The 18,192-nt window shown below is 40.4% G+C and overlaps 1 protein-coding gene across 1 annotated transcript in view; it reads left to right on the forward strand.

Annotated features, from left to right (window-relative positions):
• Nucleotides 1–13,984, forward strand: part of PID1 (phosphotyrosine interaction domain containing 1) — a 214,255-nt gene extending 200,271 nt beyond the window's left edge. Inside the window, exon 3 of the mRNA XM_036997802.2 lies at nt 11,802–13,984. Coding sequence (XP_036853697.1) covers nt 11,802–12,278 — 477 coding nt within the window. The 3' untranslated portion in view covers nt 12,279–13,984. The remainder of the gene's footprint in view (nt 1–11,801) is intronic.
• The last annotated feature ends 4,208 nt before the right edge of the window (nt 13,985–18,192 follow it).

The following is an 18,192-nucleotide window of genomic DNA, read 5'->3' on the forward strand; positions in this document are numbered from 1 at the left end:
ACAAGCACATGAAAAGATGCTCAATATCACTAGTCATTAAGGAAATGAGAATTAAAACCACAGTTAGGTATCACCTGACGCCTAACACTGTTAGAATAGCTACAGTAAAAAAGACAAGAGATGAGAAATGCTGGTGTGGGTGTTTCCCCAGAAATGCTGGGAAAAAGCGCACCCTTGTACATTGTTGGTGGGGTTGTAAAGGGGTACAGCCATTATGGAAAAGAGTATGGAGGCTTCTCAAGAATGAAAATTAGAACTGCCTTATGATTTAGTTCTGGGAATTTATCCAAAGGAAGTAAAAACAGTAACCTGAAAAGAAATCTGCACTCCCATGTTCACAGCAGCATTATTTATAATAGCCCTTCTTTAGTCATTATAAATTTTATAACATTTCTTTTCCTCCCTGGTCTCTAATAGTCCTTCAAACCCTGCCATTCCCCAGCTGACGGTCATCCTAAAATAATACAAGTAAATGTATGTTTCAAAGTCTTCTATTGATTACTCTATGAGATCACACAAAGAACTGGATATTCAAATCAGACATTTCACCCAGTGCCAAACTTTACTAACAATGTCAAGGGAACAAATAATCAGGAGGCCCAGCAAACCGAGGTGAGACCTGGGACTGTCCGCACGGGTCTTCTAACCCTTCCTCGCCGCATCATAAAGGGTCAGGCCCAGATGAACACAGAAGATACCTCCAACTCAGGTGGTTGAACTACTTATGCAGAAGTGAGCACTTTTAAGCTTGAAAGGTCTTCTATGTATACTTAGTTTCATAGCCTGAGGAACAGTTTCCCAGAAGCCATGTGCTATAACCACAGATTTCAGGTTTGTTCCCAGGAGCAATTCTAGGCAAAGAGGTATAGCTTGCATAAAAGCATTCTTAGATAAGGACGTGCCTGATAACAAATAGCCCAGCTGTCATTAACAAGTGGACAAGGAGATAAGACAGGGTCACTTTTCCCTCTAGGGTCACTTCCCCTTTCTCCCACAAAGGGAGAGAATGGATTGCAGAACTGGTTGTTTAATCTTTTACTTCCCACCCTGTCATCTTTTCTCTGCAAGGAAATTATAGAAATAATTGAAATTTTCAAAAAGTAATTTCTGTGCTCACACATCTTTAAATTTAAACATTTCTCTGGGTGGAACTATCTTTACAATTAGTACGCATAGTCAGCCATTGATCAGAACAACATGAATAGGTTAGACATTTTGATAATAATATAAGTCAAAGGGAGTTTTATTAGAAAAATCACTTACAAGATGGATGTGATGACTTTTTAAATTGAAATTTCTCTTGAGAGAATTGATTCACACATAGTTGTTAAGAAATAATCCAGAAAAGTTCCGTATACATCTGACTCAGTTTCTCTCTTTGAAAAACTGTAGTGTAATACCACACTCATACAATCCACCAAGTCTTCAAATTTCCCCAGTTTTACTTGGACTCATTTGTGTGTGTGGGTATTTAGTTCTATGCAACTCATATTTCCCCATCAAGATAGTAAACATGTCTCTCACAACAATGACCCTTTTATAGCCACACCCACCTCTCCCACCCTTCACCCCCATTCCCAACCCTTGGCAACTATTAATGTGTTCCCCATTTTTAAATTCTGTCATTTCAAAATGATATGTAAACAGAATCAGACAGTACGTAACCTGTTGGGATTCCTTTTATTCATTCAACAGAATTCTCTGGAGATTCATCCAAGTTGTTTCAAGTGTCAATAGCACCTTCCTTTAATGCTGAGTAGTGGCCCATGATATGGACGGGCCATAGTTTTCTTAACCATTCACCTGTTGAAAGATGTCTGGACTGATTCCAGTTTGGGGGTATCACATATAAAGCTTCTGAACATTGATGTAAAAGGCTTTTGTTTGAACATAGGTATTCCCTTCTCTGGAATACCTGGTAATTCCATGTTTACTTAGCCTTGGTGTAACTTTCTTGTTTCAAACCTCCACTGACCTTTGATTAAGAGGTCTAGACTTGTAGCCAGTAGACTGCTGTATTTATTTTATTGCTTCCAACCAAATGTTGTCTCAACATTGCTCTTTCTAAATGTTTAGTGTCTTCTCTAGTTCCTTCCTAACAAGTCATGCACTAAGGAAAATGAATTGATAAAGTGCTGCAAGGATTAAAATTGGTGACATTTTTCACCTGCCACAGTGTTTGTCCCTTGAATCCATTTGCAAGGATAACATGCAAGCAGCGTGCTTGATATGGATTTATCATGTAGAGAATTTCCTCACTGTGAACATGGTAGGGCTCAGCGTTCTCTGCTGAATTTCTGTCCCTTTCCAGTAGATCCACTGATTAGAGGGCAACAGCAGAAAAATCAGGCTTACCATGAAAGGAATCGATATTGTGCCACTGAATGGAACAGTGCCAGGTTCTTGACCATCCTGCGGCTAGCTCACCAGAAGGGGCCCGAAGAGGAATGCATGTTTCAAAGTGGTGTCATTTTTATTAAGCGACTTTATGTTCAGGGGTACACTTCAGTGCCTTCCAGATAAATCACTTCTGTCTTTGATGGTGACAATGACCGTATTTCCAAACTTCACACATCTAAAAACCAATTGACAGGACGAATTGCACATTGGGACTGTTGATAAAGCACAAAATGGGATGCAGCATTTCAAATCGCTCTGCATCATTGGAACAAAGTTATAATGTGAATAACAGAAATCTGTCATTTAAATACCTAATTGCGAGATGCATGCCATATTTAACAGCTGAAGCAATGTTCATCTCTTTGTTAGAGTGCAAAATAGTACATAATTGTTCCTCCATATTGAGTCTTGGTAAATTTGCTTCTTCCCCTGTGATAAACATTATGTAATAAAAGGAAAATATCTCTCCCAGTAAAATTCCTATTAATATATTTACAGATTCTACCAACATAACCCATGCAAATACTTGAGAAGAACTGCTAAACAACAACAAAAAAAAATAGTCTCAATATTTGTGACCTAAGGAAAGTTACTGAAATAAATAAATATCACTAAACAAAAGCATATGCATAAATGTGCCCCAGAGGATATACCTTCTGGGGAATATACATTTCTGCTGCCAGCGTTGTTGCTACTATTAAAAATGAAGCTGAGAGTAAGTTTGTAAGCCCTTCTGGGTCATCACCATCTTTCTGGGTAAAAAAGTGTGTTGTTAAAGTGAGAGGGAGGCTTCTCCTAGGCTCACTGCAGCTTCTGCTCAAGCAAGCCCGGCCAAATAAATAGAAGGCAAAATTCTTTGAAAGATGGATTTATGGGGAATGGCAGCAATTGGTCCTCATCCCCGACTAACCACTGCACAGCTGCATCTACTCCTATTTTTACAAGCATTTGATAGATCTGCCAAAAAATAGGCCCTAGAAGGCTGGGGGCTTACTTTGGAGAAGAAAGCCCTAGTTTTGACCCCGAGTCACTGGGCTTCTTAGGGTGACTCACCGAAGCCTGTAGGTCTGAGGAGTAGGACCCTGGAGCTACTGTAACCAAAAAGGATGCCCTGTCTGCTCTGAGCTGAGCCCAGGCCTCTTGGGGTTGCCTTTTGAAGCCCTCAACTGCCTTTGTTGAGGGCTATGCAAAGTCCTGTTCACAGTGACATTGGGCTCCCAGAACAATTATGCATCACATGAGGCCTGGCTTGTTGGTGCATGACCCAGAAGAGCAGGGTTGGGGCCAACTCAGCACATACTTATAATTTGCTCTTGGTATTTATTCTTTGCAGTAGGGATTATTTGCTTTGTAAGGCATCATTTCCAAGTTCTTGAGGGATATGATATCTGAATACTAAAAATGCACTCTTTTCTCCTTTCAATGATTAATGACAGCATCATAATTTAAATCCTGGAGCTGTGCAAACACATCTCACGTTAAGGGCCGCAGATCCTTTTTAGAATGTTTAACAAGCCCTGGCAGAGTGTCTGTCTTCTTTCCATGCCCCTGAATAGGACTTGGTCTCAGAGTGAACATTTGAAGAAATAGCCAGAGAGAAGGTAGATGGCATAAGAATAATTTAAAAAATAAGGGTCTGGATCCTCTCCTGGGGAAGAGATTGGAATAGAGGAAAGAGCCTCGGCTTTGGGGTGGAAGAACTTGTGTTCCACATCTTGCTCTTTTAGGAACCCCCTGTGTGTTTCAGGGCAAGTATCAGAATCATTTCTGTGACAAGGTGGTGGTGGTAGGCTGGTGTGAATGGCCCTGTTTAGCTCAGAAAGCCCAGAATGCTGATGACAGAGCTTTGAGTCATCAGGAATTTATTGCAGTGTAATTGTCAGCACTTGGCATTTAAACACTGGGACCTCATTTGAGTTTTCAAAATAAAGAAGAGACCAGAGAAAAGTGGAAAAGATCCTGGGAAGAGTAAAGCAACTTGTAATTTTACTAGAAGATGTCAATGAAGGCAAATCGGTTTGATTTACCTAGGACATCCTAAGAGTGAGAACAGGTGTCCAGTGAAGCCAAATACCCATGTCTGGTCCCCAGGGCCAATGGAAAGTCACCAACAGCATTCTAGCTGCCTGCCCATCTTGTCTGGGAGGCAGTCTGCTTTTGTCTTCTACCTCCGTGTCTTCCCACCCTCCTGCCCCTCTCCTGTGGTGCCTCTCCAGGACCCTTTGCCTGGCTGGTAACCTACCATAGTGGCATGTCAAGAAGCTAAAGCACAGTGAGTGGAAAGACCCACCAGCTTGATCCAAGGAACAAACTCTAAGTGGAGAATTTTTTGTTCCCCTTATGCCATAAAAGGAAAAGACCTTTTGAACCCAAGGAAGTTTTCCAGGTTCATCACAAGTGCCTTAGGGAGAATGCCCACACACCAGTTTTGCGTATGTGATGCTGAGTTCTGTAACCTCAGTCGTAACATTGTCTGTGTGCTTGGCATATAAACCCCAAGAGGGCAGAGAGTTTTATCAGTTTTGCTCACTAATATGCCTGCTTCCTAGGAGGTGCTCATGAAGAAATTTAATTTTCTTAAATTAAATTGCAGCTGAAGAAATTTTAATTTTCAAGCCTGAAACTTAGCACTTCCATTTTTCTCACCATGACTTCATAGATTTTACTGTGAAGAGCATTTATCCTTTAATACTGTCTTCATGGCTTACAGCAAGTAAGATGGGTTCAGGATCATAATTAGCGTGTTTGTCTCCACATTGTGGATTGTTAAGCACTGGCATGTGGCTCCATCCCTACTCTTTAAAGTGACTAGTAGATCCTTGCTGCTCTGGGGCCAGCAAGGAAGGAGCCAATTTGGTCTCACTGTTCGTGAACCACAGGGTTTTGCCCTTTTCCCCATCTCTGAAATCTGCAGGTGGAATCGAAGTGAGTGTGGAGAGCTGACTCTGGTACTTGGCCCGGCTCAAGGTTTTCCACCCTGTAACCTAAAGGCTGTTAGGATTCTGTTAAGTGTTCTCAATCCCATGTTCACGTCATGTCATTTTATGTCAGCTAGGGAAAGGAAGTCTCCTACAGACATAAAAGAACAGCAAGATCTTTCCTATCCCAAGAAAGACCTCTGGAGAATTCTTGTTCTTGACGTGTCATCTGGAGAAACCCCACAGCACACTGAACCAAAGCCAGCTCATGCAGTTGTGAAGCTGGACTTATCCAGCTTTGAGGGTGGAAGATCCCCAGGAAACCAGGTGGTTGGGTTGTTGTGTGGTTATCCATTCCCTAACCATCTTTGTTTAGGGGTCCCTGGCATTACCCTTTCCGTCCCACTGTTCAGGAGCTTAAGACAAGCCAGGGTCCTAAAAAGGGATTTTCAGGCCAGAATGAAATATGAGCTGGCCACCGAGGGGAAAGAACAGAATGGAGCCAGCTTAACCAAAAGGATGCATGTAAGGCAATCAGGGTTTGTTTTGCCCCAGATGAGCAAGGAATGGTGATTCATGAATGGAGAGCTGGCCTGGGTGCCGGAAAACTCTTGGCTGGGAAGGAGAGATTCTGAGGACACGGGTTCTCCTGGTCTGACACTGTTAATACTGCAGACACTCTGGCGGGCCCCTTGGCTTCATAGCCTGGATGTATTTTCACACGCTATGAACATTTTCAAATGATTTCTTCAGTTGAGAATGGGCAAAGCCCACTCACACACACATAGCAAACGTCTGCATCTGGGGCATCAGTTTTATGCCATTGAATGACACATGGGGAAAAACTTCCATTTTTTTTTCTCTGCTTGTTTATTTCTTTCAGAATGATTCATTCCTAATAAGTTTCTTGCTCAATGCCTGTTTCTGCAACCACAGAAAAGATGCTAGTATTTACTGCATGTTTCCAACTGGCTGTTACTCCTCTTGAAGACGTTTCTTGTCATCTTTCAAGTCCCTTTGTTCCAACAGCCGGCATTGTGACAGCTTAGAAAGAATCTACCATTTTGGACATTTTGCGACCAGTTTTGTGACTTGGTGCTTCTCACCTCCTCTGTGGCTCCAGAAGACTGCCAGTCTTAAGGAAGAGGCTCAGGAGAGACTTATTCATCTAGAAAGCATTCACCTTGCCTAGATGGCTAGGATTGCGAGGTTCCCATTGCTCAGACATGAGATCAGTACAGAGCTATGTTGGTGGCAGGACCTCCTGAAGCAGCCTTGTACATTGAGTCCTGTGTTCTTACTCACGGTGGAGAAGTGAGCACAGAGAGGTGTGAGCAGAAGTCCCCCACCTGAGAAGACTGTGGCAGGAAGGGATCTCTCTACATAATTCCCTACAACAATGTTGGCATAGAAGGATGCAGGATAGCTCCCTGTGTTTGAGGGATTCTGTTTATTGAGACGCATGCACTCCGTGGCCCCATAGCCAGAGAGGGCACAGCTGTCTGCAGAGCGTAACTGAAACTTTGGTATTTTGAGACAACTTTTTAGAAATTCTTACTCTATTTTCTTTGTAAAGCAGGACCATAAGGTGCATGTCTATTGAAAGATACATAAAATATTAAAGACAGATATTCACTTTTTTTAAGCCTATAAAGTTTTTTTCCAGTGACTTATAGTCAACAATATGGGTTAATGCCATACTCTGGAGAATTTAGTGGGAGAATCAGAAAGTATGCAGGCAGGTAGTAAATAATTGGCTTAGTAGGCAAAAGTGCACAAAGTCAGGATTCTGGAACACAGGCCATTACGATGACAGCAGGGCTGACTGAGAGAGGTCATTCTGGGGCCAAGCTGTCTGGGTTCATCACTTCATCATTTCATCTTTTTGCATTCCATTTTTAGGGAAGTCCTTTTCAAATAATTCTTTTCCTGTGCCTCTTTAAGAAGTACCAGCTTAACATTATTTCTTTGTATTTATGTAATCTCACAGGATTTCAGATGAGTCATCAACTCCACACAGGTAGCAAAACAAGAGTCTCATTGAGGTTCACCCAGTGGCAGGAGTTAGACCCGCTCACCCATGTTTTGTGTTGACCAGATCCTGTAGGAAGCAGAGGGCAGTTCACTACTGGGATTGTTCTAGAAAAGTTTGGGCCAGGTTAGCTCATTGTGAAAAGACTCAGTCAACAGCCCTGCCAGGCCTGAGGTGAGTAGACCCCAGACCTATCCAGCAGCCGAGGCAGAGCAGCTGTCCCTAGAGAATCAGCCATTTTCTGGCCCATAGCGTTGCCGCGCCTTGTGCGCTACTTCTGTTCTTGCAGGAAGGGCTTGTCTGTCCATTGCAGCCTCTGTGGCCTCCATTGCAAATCCCAGTGAAAGCAGACATACATGCTCCCGGGGAGCATTTGGTGTGACGTTGGCCTTTGTCAGCGTCCTCACGTAACCCGCTTTAAGCCGTCTCCATCTGCAGGCTTAGTGACGCTTTGCACGATGAAGCTAATGGTCATATCAGGATTAGTATAGGTACAACCGTTTATGTTTCCCTTTTCACGGAAAACTTTTGACAAGATGCCAAAAGTCTGCAGGCCTTGGCATTCACAGTTTTATTTTCTTTGATTTCATTTTAAATAGGTTATTCATCTTTTTTGAGTTTTAGAAAGTATGATATAAACTGATAATATATATTATACATTAAATATAGAATATATAAATATATATTTTTTTATTTTATTATTTATGCTCCATTTTGCCTGAGAATCTTAGAAAGTTTCTCGATCTAACTTTCTGCAGTTATAAAGCAAGAATACATATTTAAAGAAATACCTCGGCCTATATTGTTATATCAAAGATTGTTATTCACAGAAGCACCAGAAAGAAGAATACTGTTCATTCTTTGGGAGGACCAAGTGCATCTAAGATGCTCATATAAATCAAAAATTTCCTTTAGTGTCCAAAGATGAGGAAAATGAATAAATGGCTGAAAGAGTGAAATGAAATGGGAATGGTTCTCATCTAATAGCCAAACGGTCCAGTTGTCTTTTCTATGCAATTTTCCTCACAGATCATCAAAATGTTTCTGAAATCCCAGCTCTTGGTAATGGAATCTGTGTATCCCAGTGTCACCCCCTGACCTAAATTTCCTGTCTTTAAAAATGGGTTAGTGATAATCACATTTCATCCTGACCCCCAGGGTTGTCAGTGGATCTGATAGATACAAAGTGCTTTTTATTGAACGCATGATACAGATACTAGTGATTGCTATGCAGTGTCTGTGGCTTGATTTGGCTGCAGGTAATACACATGGGATTTGGGACCTGGTGCTTGATGTGTCATAGGCTACTTGGGTGATGTTAGTAAAGTTGGGGCACTATGTGAAGATTGCTTTGATAATAAATTTAATACCAAGAGAAGACATCTGTGTATTATTTCTACTTCAGAGTTTTAAAACTGTATATATAACTGACTACATATTATTAAGTAGCTTTCATCATTGTTGTCTGCAGCTCCATGAGCTACTAATCTCTGCTCTATTCTTTTATGAAGCACACTTCCAAATTAAAACGTTGTCTCCCTTAAAATCTTTAATCTTAAAATAACATATGTAAGAGGAATACATTTTTTCTTCATTGCAAAAAAAAGTACTGCTATCAATTGCTTTCCATTGGAGTGAGTCATCTGGCACTTCTTAAACTCATCCTTTAATGATATCACAACAGAAAGTGCTGTATAATTTTTTTTAAGTTTGTGTGTATGTAAATTTAGAGCGCATTGAAGTTATTTTTGCTACAGAAGGATTTTTCTATCCAGTATAAACACAGTTATTTCTAGTTTTAGTGGATAGTAAGAAAGAAATACACTTTCATTTCAAGCACCGAGACTCACTTGCCCCATTGGCTTTTTTGTTTTAACCTTCAGAGAGTAAACCTCTGAATGAGGTATTGATAAAAGGTATCACTGGGAGGAACCTTGAAAACATCTTGCTAAATGAAAGAAGTTAGATGCAAAAAATTATGTGATTCCAGTTATTTGACAATCAAGAATAGTAAATCCATAGGGACAGAAGGCAGATTAGTAGCCACCAGGGGCTGGGGAGGGAGGGGGTATGGTGAAGAGTGACCGCTTCAAGTACTGTGTCACCTTTGGGGAGATGGAAATATTTTGGAACTCAACAGAGCTGATAGTTGTAGACCATTTTGACAGCTAAATGTCACTGAATCCTATACTTTAACATGATTAATTTTATATGATGTGAATTTCACCTTAATGAAAAGTAATAAAGCTGTTGAAAATAATAAAAGTTATCAGAAAGTACTAACACAAAAAATGCATTTTCAGTCAGTAGTATAAATGAAGAACCCTGAATTGTGCATTGTCTGACAAAGCCATCTTTATTATCTGACTCTAATCCAGAGTGATGAGCTGGGTGGTCCCTCATGGAGTGTCGGCACTTGGAGTGTCTGTCTGGGTAATTTTCCCCCTTCAGTCTATTGCTGAGTCTTGTCACTTTTATCTCTGTAATATCATTCCCATCTGCCTCCTCCTGTCCTCCGTCCCTTGCCACTACCTCCTCTCCTAATTTGGGCCACCCTTGAACCCTGGCCCTGCTGTTCCAGCAGCTTCCTGACGGAGCATTCAGCCATGAGTCAGCCCTGCCATACATCTTCCTTCCTGGCTTCAGTCGAGTCTTCCAAGCTCATGACCTCAGTCCAATCCAGGCATTCCTTGGACGTAGACCTTCAGTGGCATTCCAACCATAGCAGAGAAGCCCCTACTCCCCAGACTGCAGCAGGGCCATCCCCCAAAGTTCAGCCTATTTTTGTCCAGCAGTCACAGGCCTGATGTTCTCTTCTCTAGAGCTGCCTTGTACCACAGCCTAGCGTGTGCTCAGGCCAAAGGGCTTACTTGTCCACATGTGGGGATGCTCCCCATTGCATGGCTTGCCTTTCTGCCCCCTCCTTCTCCTACCACTCTGACGTGCTGGGCTCCTGCCTGGCTTTTGAAGCCCCTGTGCCTTGAAATCTAATGACTCTCCTCCCTCAGACACTTTGTGCTGTCACTGCCTGCCCTCTTCGCGATCTGCCTTACATCACAGTTATGTCTGTGCATGGGCAGAAGGTCAGCGATTTTTCAGAAGCACCCACCTGGTGAACTGTGGAGCTAGGATTTAAATCTTGACTTTGCTTGCCTCCAAGACTTACTGTGAACAAATATCCAATTACCTCCTTCCTATTCATTTCTGGCCTTTTCCATCCTCCCCCACCCTCCCCCATGCCCACCTGGCACATGGCCATTATGTATAATAGGTTTCCAATAAATGTTTCTAGAATGTGCAGCACTTGGCTCTTTACTGATAAGTTATCTTTTTAAGGGGACTGTCCAATTAACTCTCATCTAAGAGATAAAACATAACAAGATGCAATAGTACTTAACTTTCGTGTTCTGAATGTTTTGTATGTGGCCTTTATAGTCCCACTAAACTTCAACATGGATTTGGAATCAAGTGGCCAGCTGTCTTTTCTCAGTTCTCACCATTTCTGTGGAATTTTTTTTCTGGTCTTTCTTCTCAAATGCATAGTATTTGTATCGGTGCCATTAATTTTGAACCGAAGTATATGCTATGTTGTGTTATTTCTTCAGCTTATGCATTTCCATAATGTCCCAACGGTAGCAGTTCTATCCATTTTGATGAATAATAAAAAAAAAAAGAATGCAAATTGCTTCATGGTATGTTGTAAACAAGTTCTTAAAAACACACTATTTGAGTCATTCGGGATTATTTTTCTTAGTTTTAATACTGCCCATCTAGCTGTTTATAAGCCAGCATTGTAGTGTATGTAGACTTTTTTCATTTATTATCACTATAACTAGATGCCCTTCAATTTGAAAATTATTTAAACTGAAAAACAACTGGAAATTGGTATATTTTAAAAAATTATCTTGGTGGGAAAACAATCATGTTTTAGGCCATAATTTAAATAGAAAAGTTATTGTGTCCTTGGTATTTGCCAGAAACAGTAGCTCACGTGAAATAAAACATTGAGAGATATGGATTCAGAGAACCAGACAAGGAGATAAGTTTAATAATGATTTTGTTTCTCAGATACAACATCCTTTCAACTCTCTCCTAACATTAAATTCTGTGTGTTTGGGTGAAAATAAACTTAAGTGGCTTTATGATTTTAAAGAGATGCCAAAGTGCATTAAAGATCATAATCAGAGTATGATTATGAGTAGTTGTCTAGAAATTAGATTTTTCAAATCTACCTCTATTTAAGGAATTTCCATATCTTTTCCAAGTGGGCAACTTGTTAGGGAGAAAAGGCAGAAACTCTGCTAAGTTACTCTTTCAGGGAGCAGTAAATGTGTTTCTCCCTGGTCCCAGGGTGATAGATACCGTGACTATTTGAAAACATCTGAGTGAACAATGGGAATGAAGAGCCTGCAGTTCACCTTTCCCTTTTTCTCCTCTCTTCCTCTCTGCAGGTTACCTACCTGGGTAAAGTCCCCACCACAGGCATGCAGTTTTTGTCAGGCTGCACAGAAAAGCCAGTCATCGAGCTCTGGAAGAAACACACACTAGCCCGAGAAGACGTCTTTCCAGCCAACGCTCTCCTGGAAATCCGGCCATTCCAAGTGTGGCTCCATCACCTCGACCACAAAGGGGAGGCCACCGTCCACATGGACACCTTTCAGGTGGCCCGCATCGCCTACTGCACCGCTGATCACAACGTGAGCCCCAACATCTTCGCCTGGGTTTACAGGGAGATCAATGACGACCTGTCCTACCAGATGGACTGCCACGCGGTGGAGTGTGAGAGCAAGCTGGAGGCCAAGAAGCTGGCCCACGCCATGATGGAGGCCTTCAACAAGACTTTCCACAGTATGAAGAGCGATGGCCGGATCCACAGGAACAGCTCCTCCGAAGAGGTTTCCCAGGAATTGGAATCCGATGATGGCTGAAAGAACTCAGGACACTTCAGCAAAGGCAGCATCGGTCAAAGAATTGGAGACAATAGATGAATAAGCGATGATTCACATTTGGGATGAAAAGACTGCCAAACTATTGGTGGAGCAAGCTTTTTAAATTCAGAAGAGCAATTCTAAATCTAAAGAAATGTATTATTAAAGTAATTGCGTTACATTGAAATCTGCTGCTGCTGACTGTGAGGAGGATGGGTGCGCGGATGGGGAGGAAAGTTCTAGACTCTCTTCTTTTGTTTTCGTTTTTGTTTTTTTCCTCATTTCCCAATACCTCCCTGTAGGAGATCTCTATGCTGATTTTCAACACTCTCAGTCAAATACGCTGCGGCCGTTATGTGACGGACGACTCCAGTTTGCCTTATGAGACCTAGCAAGGATGTCAGCTGCGCCTACGGGACCCCCAGGCACGGGGGCTCGGGGAGGTGGACGCTGCTGATGGTGGGGCGGAGGCTGCAGGGCGGAAGCTGATCCAGAGCTCCTCTCCTCGGCATGCTGCAGATTCTCTCCTCAATAAGCAAAGCAGCACAACCTTTATTGAGCTTTACAACTAACAACCTGATAGTTGGCAGTTAATTCACAGTTAAAGATAATGCTTTTATTTACATAACTGTATCAATAGTACCCTCCTTTGTATTCACTTCATCTACTTAGAATACTTGCAACTACTAACAGCCCCTTTCCTCCTCCAGCCCATCTGCCCTCTTTCCCCTTCCTACCCATGCCAACGTCCCCAACAGGGACACACTCTCAACATACATTGCGGGATACCAAAAGGGAAGAAAATCACCAAGCAGATGAAATACACCATCAAAATAGAAGTTTAAACAACCACAACATCAACCTTGGAAAGAGGGAATGAGTTATCAGCAAGTGAGCAAACCCCACGTAGGCCGTCCTTTCTTCAACCCTGATTTATGGTAACTTATGTAGCTGATGGTCCTCTCTGGTGAATCCTTCATGGCAAGCTTCAAATCTGATTTGGTATCACCGAGGAAGTCTTGTCCCACCTCTCAACATTGCTCTTGAATAGGGAGTGCATTATCTAAACTTGGCTTGTCTAGAGGACCTATATCCATCTTAAATCTAGAGGGAAATCTGACCTTGTTAACTTTGAACTGACCTGGTTATCTTAAAGTTGGTGATATCTTAGGGTCAGAATTGCCAGTTTGTTCACTATTTCTAATTAAAAGTTCTCACTAAGAGAATCTGAGATGTCTGTTTCATGGATCTTTAAATACCATGAATGCCAAGAGTCAACATCGGATGGAACTGAAAGTGTTGGTTAAATGCACACATTTAAGGCCGAGAGCAGAGGAGTAGTTTTTCAGGTAATGCTGCTCCTTTATGAAAAGTCTGTTTTTAATCCTGGCAATGTTAGGGATACTGGGGCACCTTACAGAAGCCTTAAATGAGAGCTGGTCGAATCCAGAGAGTAATGGTGTCGGCGCTGTGGTCTGTGTATCTGTGTGTCCGTGTATGCGTTGGTGTGTGTGTAAATGTGACCCGTGTGAGGGTCCAGTTTTAAGGCATGTAGAATAAGCATGGAGTCATATTGAGGAGAACTCGCCTTTTGAGGAAATGCTTGCTGCTTTACAATACATGTAAACTATTCTTTAGCATAAATGCATTCATTCTTTAATAAAAAATATGTTTGCATTAATAAAGCTGAGGAGTTTCATACTTTATATGTCTTTCCTTTTTTGAGTAATAAAAACTTGGAGGACCAAATTGATCAAAGTGAGTGAACAGGAATTCTATCTAAAACTGTGTTCAAACTTCATTGTAAATAATCCATTCTTTGATTGTATTTAAAACATCTTATTTTCTAATTCTTCCTTATATTTAACTCCTGCCCCTTAACTGAGATGGTTACACGTCAACAATTAAAATAGTTATTTAGGGTAAATGGACTAATTTCAGAGGAGAATCTTCCAGAACATTTTGCAAATGGTTGCTATTTATAAAATCTAACATGCAATGTCAGAGAATCCGAACTGAAATCCTGGTAAGTACACCTTCTTAAGAAAGTTATTCCTTGTGCCAGGGACTGGTTCAAAATGTCTCTTCCAGACCACGATTTCTCAGAAAGGCTCCATTAATCAAGCAAAGCAGATGGCCGTGGAGCCTGTGTCTTGAGCAATGCCTTTCATGTCATTAGCAACAAATATAAAAGCTTCTGAAGTGAAAATATAGGTGCCTGCTGAAGAGATAAAGCCAAAGAAGAATTATTGCCAAACTCCTGTGATTAAAATGGCACTTTTCTCTCAAGTCAAACTTTCCTCAATTTCAGCTTCACTCCTTTGTCCTTGAAAATGCTTCTAAGAAGGGGAGGAAAAGAAAAAGAGAGAAAGAAAGAACCCAGCCAGCATATATTTCAAAACAATGCCATATTCCTCTCTCGGTAAAGGTTGAATCCCCAGTGCACATATGGTTATTTACTGCAGAAAGCATTTGCTGGTATTTTTTCTGGGTACTAAGTGTGACGTGGTAAGTAGTTGGCTCTGACAATATTGCCGTGAGCTTTTGCTTGAGATATTAGTAAGCAATTCAAAGATAAATACATAACAAAATCTTTCAAAAAGCTCATCAAGTCTTTTGGGACTACCCATCCTAATTCCCCTGCTATACAAAGGTACTGATGTGATCTGAATCCCCAAGTGATTCAGACTTGCATTTTTTTTTTTTTAATGCTTTGCTCTCTCCCTTTCTACACTATACTTTTCATGTCAGTGGTCACGAAGTCACAAAGTACCGTGTACATCAACTCTTATGTGCCTCAAAAGGATCCTGTAGGTGGGCATGGCAGTTACCTTAGAGAAAAGGAAACTGAGTTTCAGAGAGGTTGTGTAACCTGGCCAAGGCAGCAGAGCTAAGACATGCCGGATGGAGGCCAGAGTCCTCTGACCTCTGCTCCAGGACTGTTGTTCTCTTCAGGCTAGAACCACCTCTTTGGGAAATTTTAAGTTCCAGTCCTCTTAAAACCCTCTAGCTTATTTTAAATTAGCATTCTAAGCCACTGTAAATAAACATCCTTTGCTATTCATGTTTGAAGGTGTTTTGATAGCAACATCGTTTTAGAAACAAAGGCCCAAGAAGTTTTATTTGACCTCAAATAATGTAATATAAGACTTTACTTAAGTATTTAATTGGCTGTAGTCAATGGACAAAATACTGTCTTTACCCCTACAGAGCTAAGATGCATGTTTTGTTTTTCTCAGGACTTGTTAAACTCTGAATCAAAGCCTTCTATTATAGGGTGCTGTGACATTCTATAATTTCCCTTCATGTCATTTACTGCAGTGTTCAATTATATATTTTTTGTATTATTATGTTTAAGCCTCTGGGGTGTGTCTTCAAGATGAGGACATTGTCCCTTTTGTTCATGTTTGGTTCTCAGCTGCAATCTCAATACATTTCTGTTAGCAGGATGGAGAGCATGACAGACAGATGGCAGGATAAATTACTATGTGAGCCTTTGATTTGCAAGTCACAGCACAGAAACCTGTACCCTAGAAGGAACTGTAGACTCTCTCTTGCCCACTCTCTTCAAAGGGGAGAAGATGGCTTCTTGATGAGAGAAAGCGTCATGCCTTACCCAATTCCAGAAAGAGTTCATGGCTGCTTACAGAGACAAGAACATTTGAGGTAAGGTGTACAATTAGAAAAAGCATAAACCTTATCCCAAGGAAGTAGACAGAATGTATTTTAAGACATCTGCACTTAATAGATTACAGAATTCTTGTTAAAGGTTTGTGTCCATTTATTTTTGTTGCTGAAGAAGAAGAAGAGACAGTAATGAGGGAGGGCATTTTTATTTTCTGACAATATGAAATGTATGAATTTAACCAGTTTTCTCCCAAATTTGGACTTCAGAAAATATTTTTTCTTTGTCCTTTCTTCTGCTCTTTTTCTACTTTTCCTTTCTTCCTCCTTTTCCTGCCTTAACTATTTAATTATGTATATGACACCATTCTAGACTTTCTCTGATTTTAGCAGGGAAAGGCATATGTTCTATGAATAGCGATCACATGTTTTGGTTCGTGATCCATTGATGTAAAACTTGACAAGATTGTTGAACACTGAAGATTATCCTAAATTGCCCACTCTTATTATTTTTCAATCAGGTAGGACATGATGACAATTTAACTGTTAACAGCTTACTATTTCTTAAGCAGTTCCAAAATGCGCTTTCTTCTCATCTCCTAGATATACCCTAAAATTTAACCTGGAGTGATAGTAAAGATTCACAAATGATGTTTCAGTTTTTATAGATCTTCAAGAAACTTGCCTGTAAGATGCCAAGATCTGGCTTCTGGAATAATTTTATGGGATATGTTGTTCAATTTAAGATGTTTGCTTGTTCCTTCTGAAGAGGTACCAGCTGATAACAGTCACCAAAAAAGAATTATTTATGATGCATAAACCCAAACTTAGAAAGCAAGCAACTGGTTGGGTAAAAGCACATTGCTATGAGGAAGAAAAATCTAAACCATTTTATTTTGATCATTTACAAATAAACCATATTTGTTGAAAATGAATCTGTGACATGTTCTTGTGCACTTGCACCAAGTTGATATCCACAATGAAATTTGGGGAAAATGTTTCTTTTGAAGTGTTCTACTAAGATTATCTTGGGTTTTCCTTATGCACCCAAAATTGATTTTTCAAAAATAATCTGAATAGTTTTTCCTTAGGAAACCTAGGACTTTCCCTTAGAAACATTCTCCAGTTTCTACTAAGTTGTCAATAGCTTGGCTTCGAGGCTGCTATACAAAGATACTGATGTGATCTGAAAATGAAATTGATGACATATAACACATATACTCGACTCCTGCATCATAAATTACCAGTAATTAGCAATACTTTCATATCTACCATTTCACTTAACAACCATTTTCTTACTAAAAAAGGTTTTCATCCTTTTATCTAAACATACATATTAGCCCTAGTTTAGGTTATTTGAAAACATTATGAGGTTTGTGAAATACAATGTGATGTTGCATGGGACCTGCTTGATTTCAAACCTGTCATTATATGGCACTGGTTGCCATTCCAGAATGTTCTTTGTTCTTTGGGGGTAAACCTTAAGAGAAATGTTCAAGGTAACACCCACTTGTAAGGAAGAGCCAAGAGCTGAACTCCATTCAAGTCACTTTTTACTGTAAACTTGGGATCGATCGACCAAAAAAAAAATCTAATAATAAATTTCATCATGTTTATAATTGGATTATCTTCATGTAGATGCTATATGGGTATAAAAACATTTGAATTGGGGGCGGCTTAGGATGAAACCAGTCCTTTAACTCAGCCTTTTCCTGAATTGTTACCTTTTTCCATTTTAATGGCAACAGCTTTTCCTAGAATTCAATACTGCACTTCTAGAAATTAGTACAGTAAAACCTCATTAATTTAAATAAAACTAATTAGGGGTTTGTGGTTTTGGCTTTGGAAAGCTCAAGTTTTATGTTTATTTTTAATAAGCACATAAATAGGATAAATAATGTTACTGTAAGTGCTTGCCTAGTTGGGAAAACACTGCTTCTATATATTAAAATAACAATTTACTAGACGTGGTGTAATTTCAGCATAAGTAGAATCTGGTACAGCTGAAGCTGAGGTTTGATGTGCTGGTTTGAAGCCGCTCTTCTTTATTTATTAAAGTGGGTTCTCCGTTAAGCAGCAGATGGCTATGTAATTCTAGGCTTTAAAGCCCTCGAAAGTAATCAAATTCCTCTTCTTTTAAAATACTCAACCCTATCTTCCATTAGAACTGCTTGGTCTTATTAACCATAACTCTCCCCCAAACCTAACATGACCAACTCTTCCTGTTTCTCATAGATATTAATATTTCTATTAAAGTAATAGAAATTGAAATGATTTTCTGATCATTGAG

The sequence above is a fragment of the Manis javanica genome, chromosome 12 (genome assembly GCF_040802235.1).
Source record: "Manis javanica isolate MJ-LG chromosome 12, MJ_LKY, whole genome shotgun sequence".
Taxonomy (NCBI): Eukaryota; Metazoa; Chordata; class Mammalia; order Pholidota; family Manidae; genus Manis; species Manis javanica.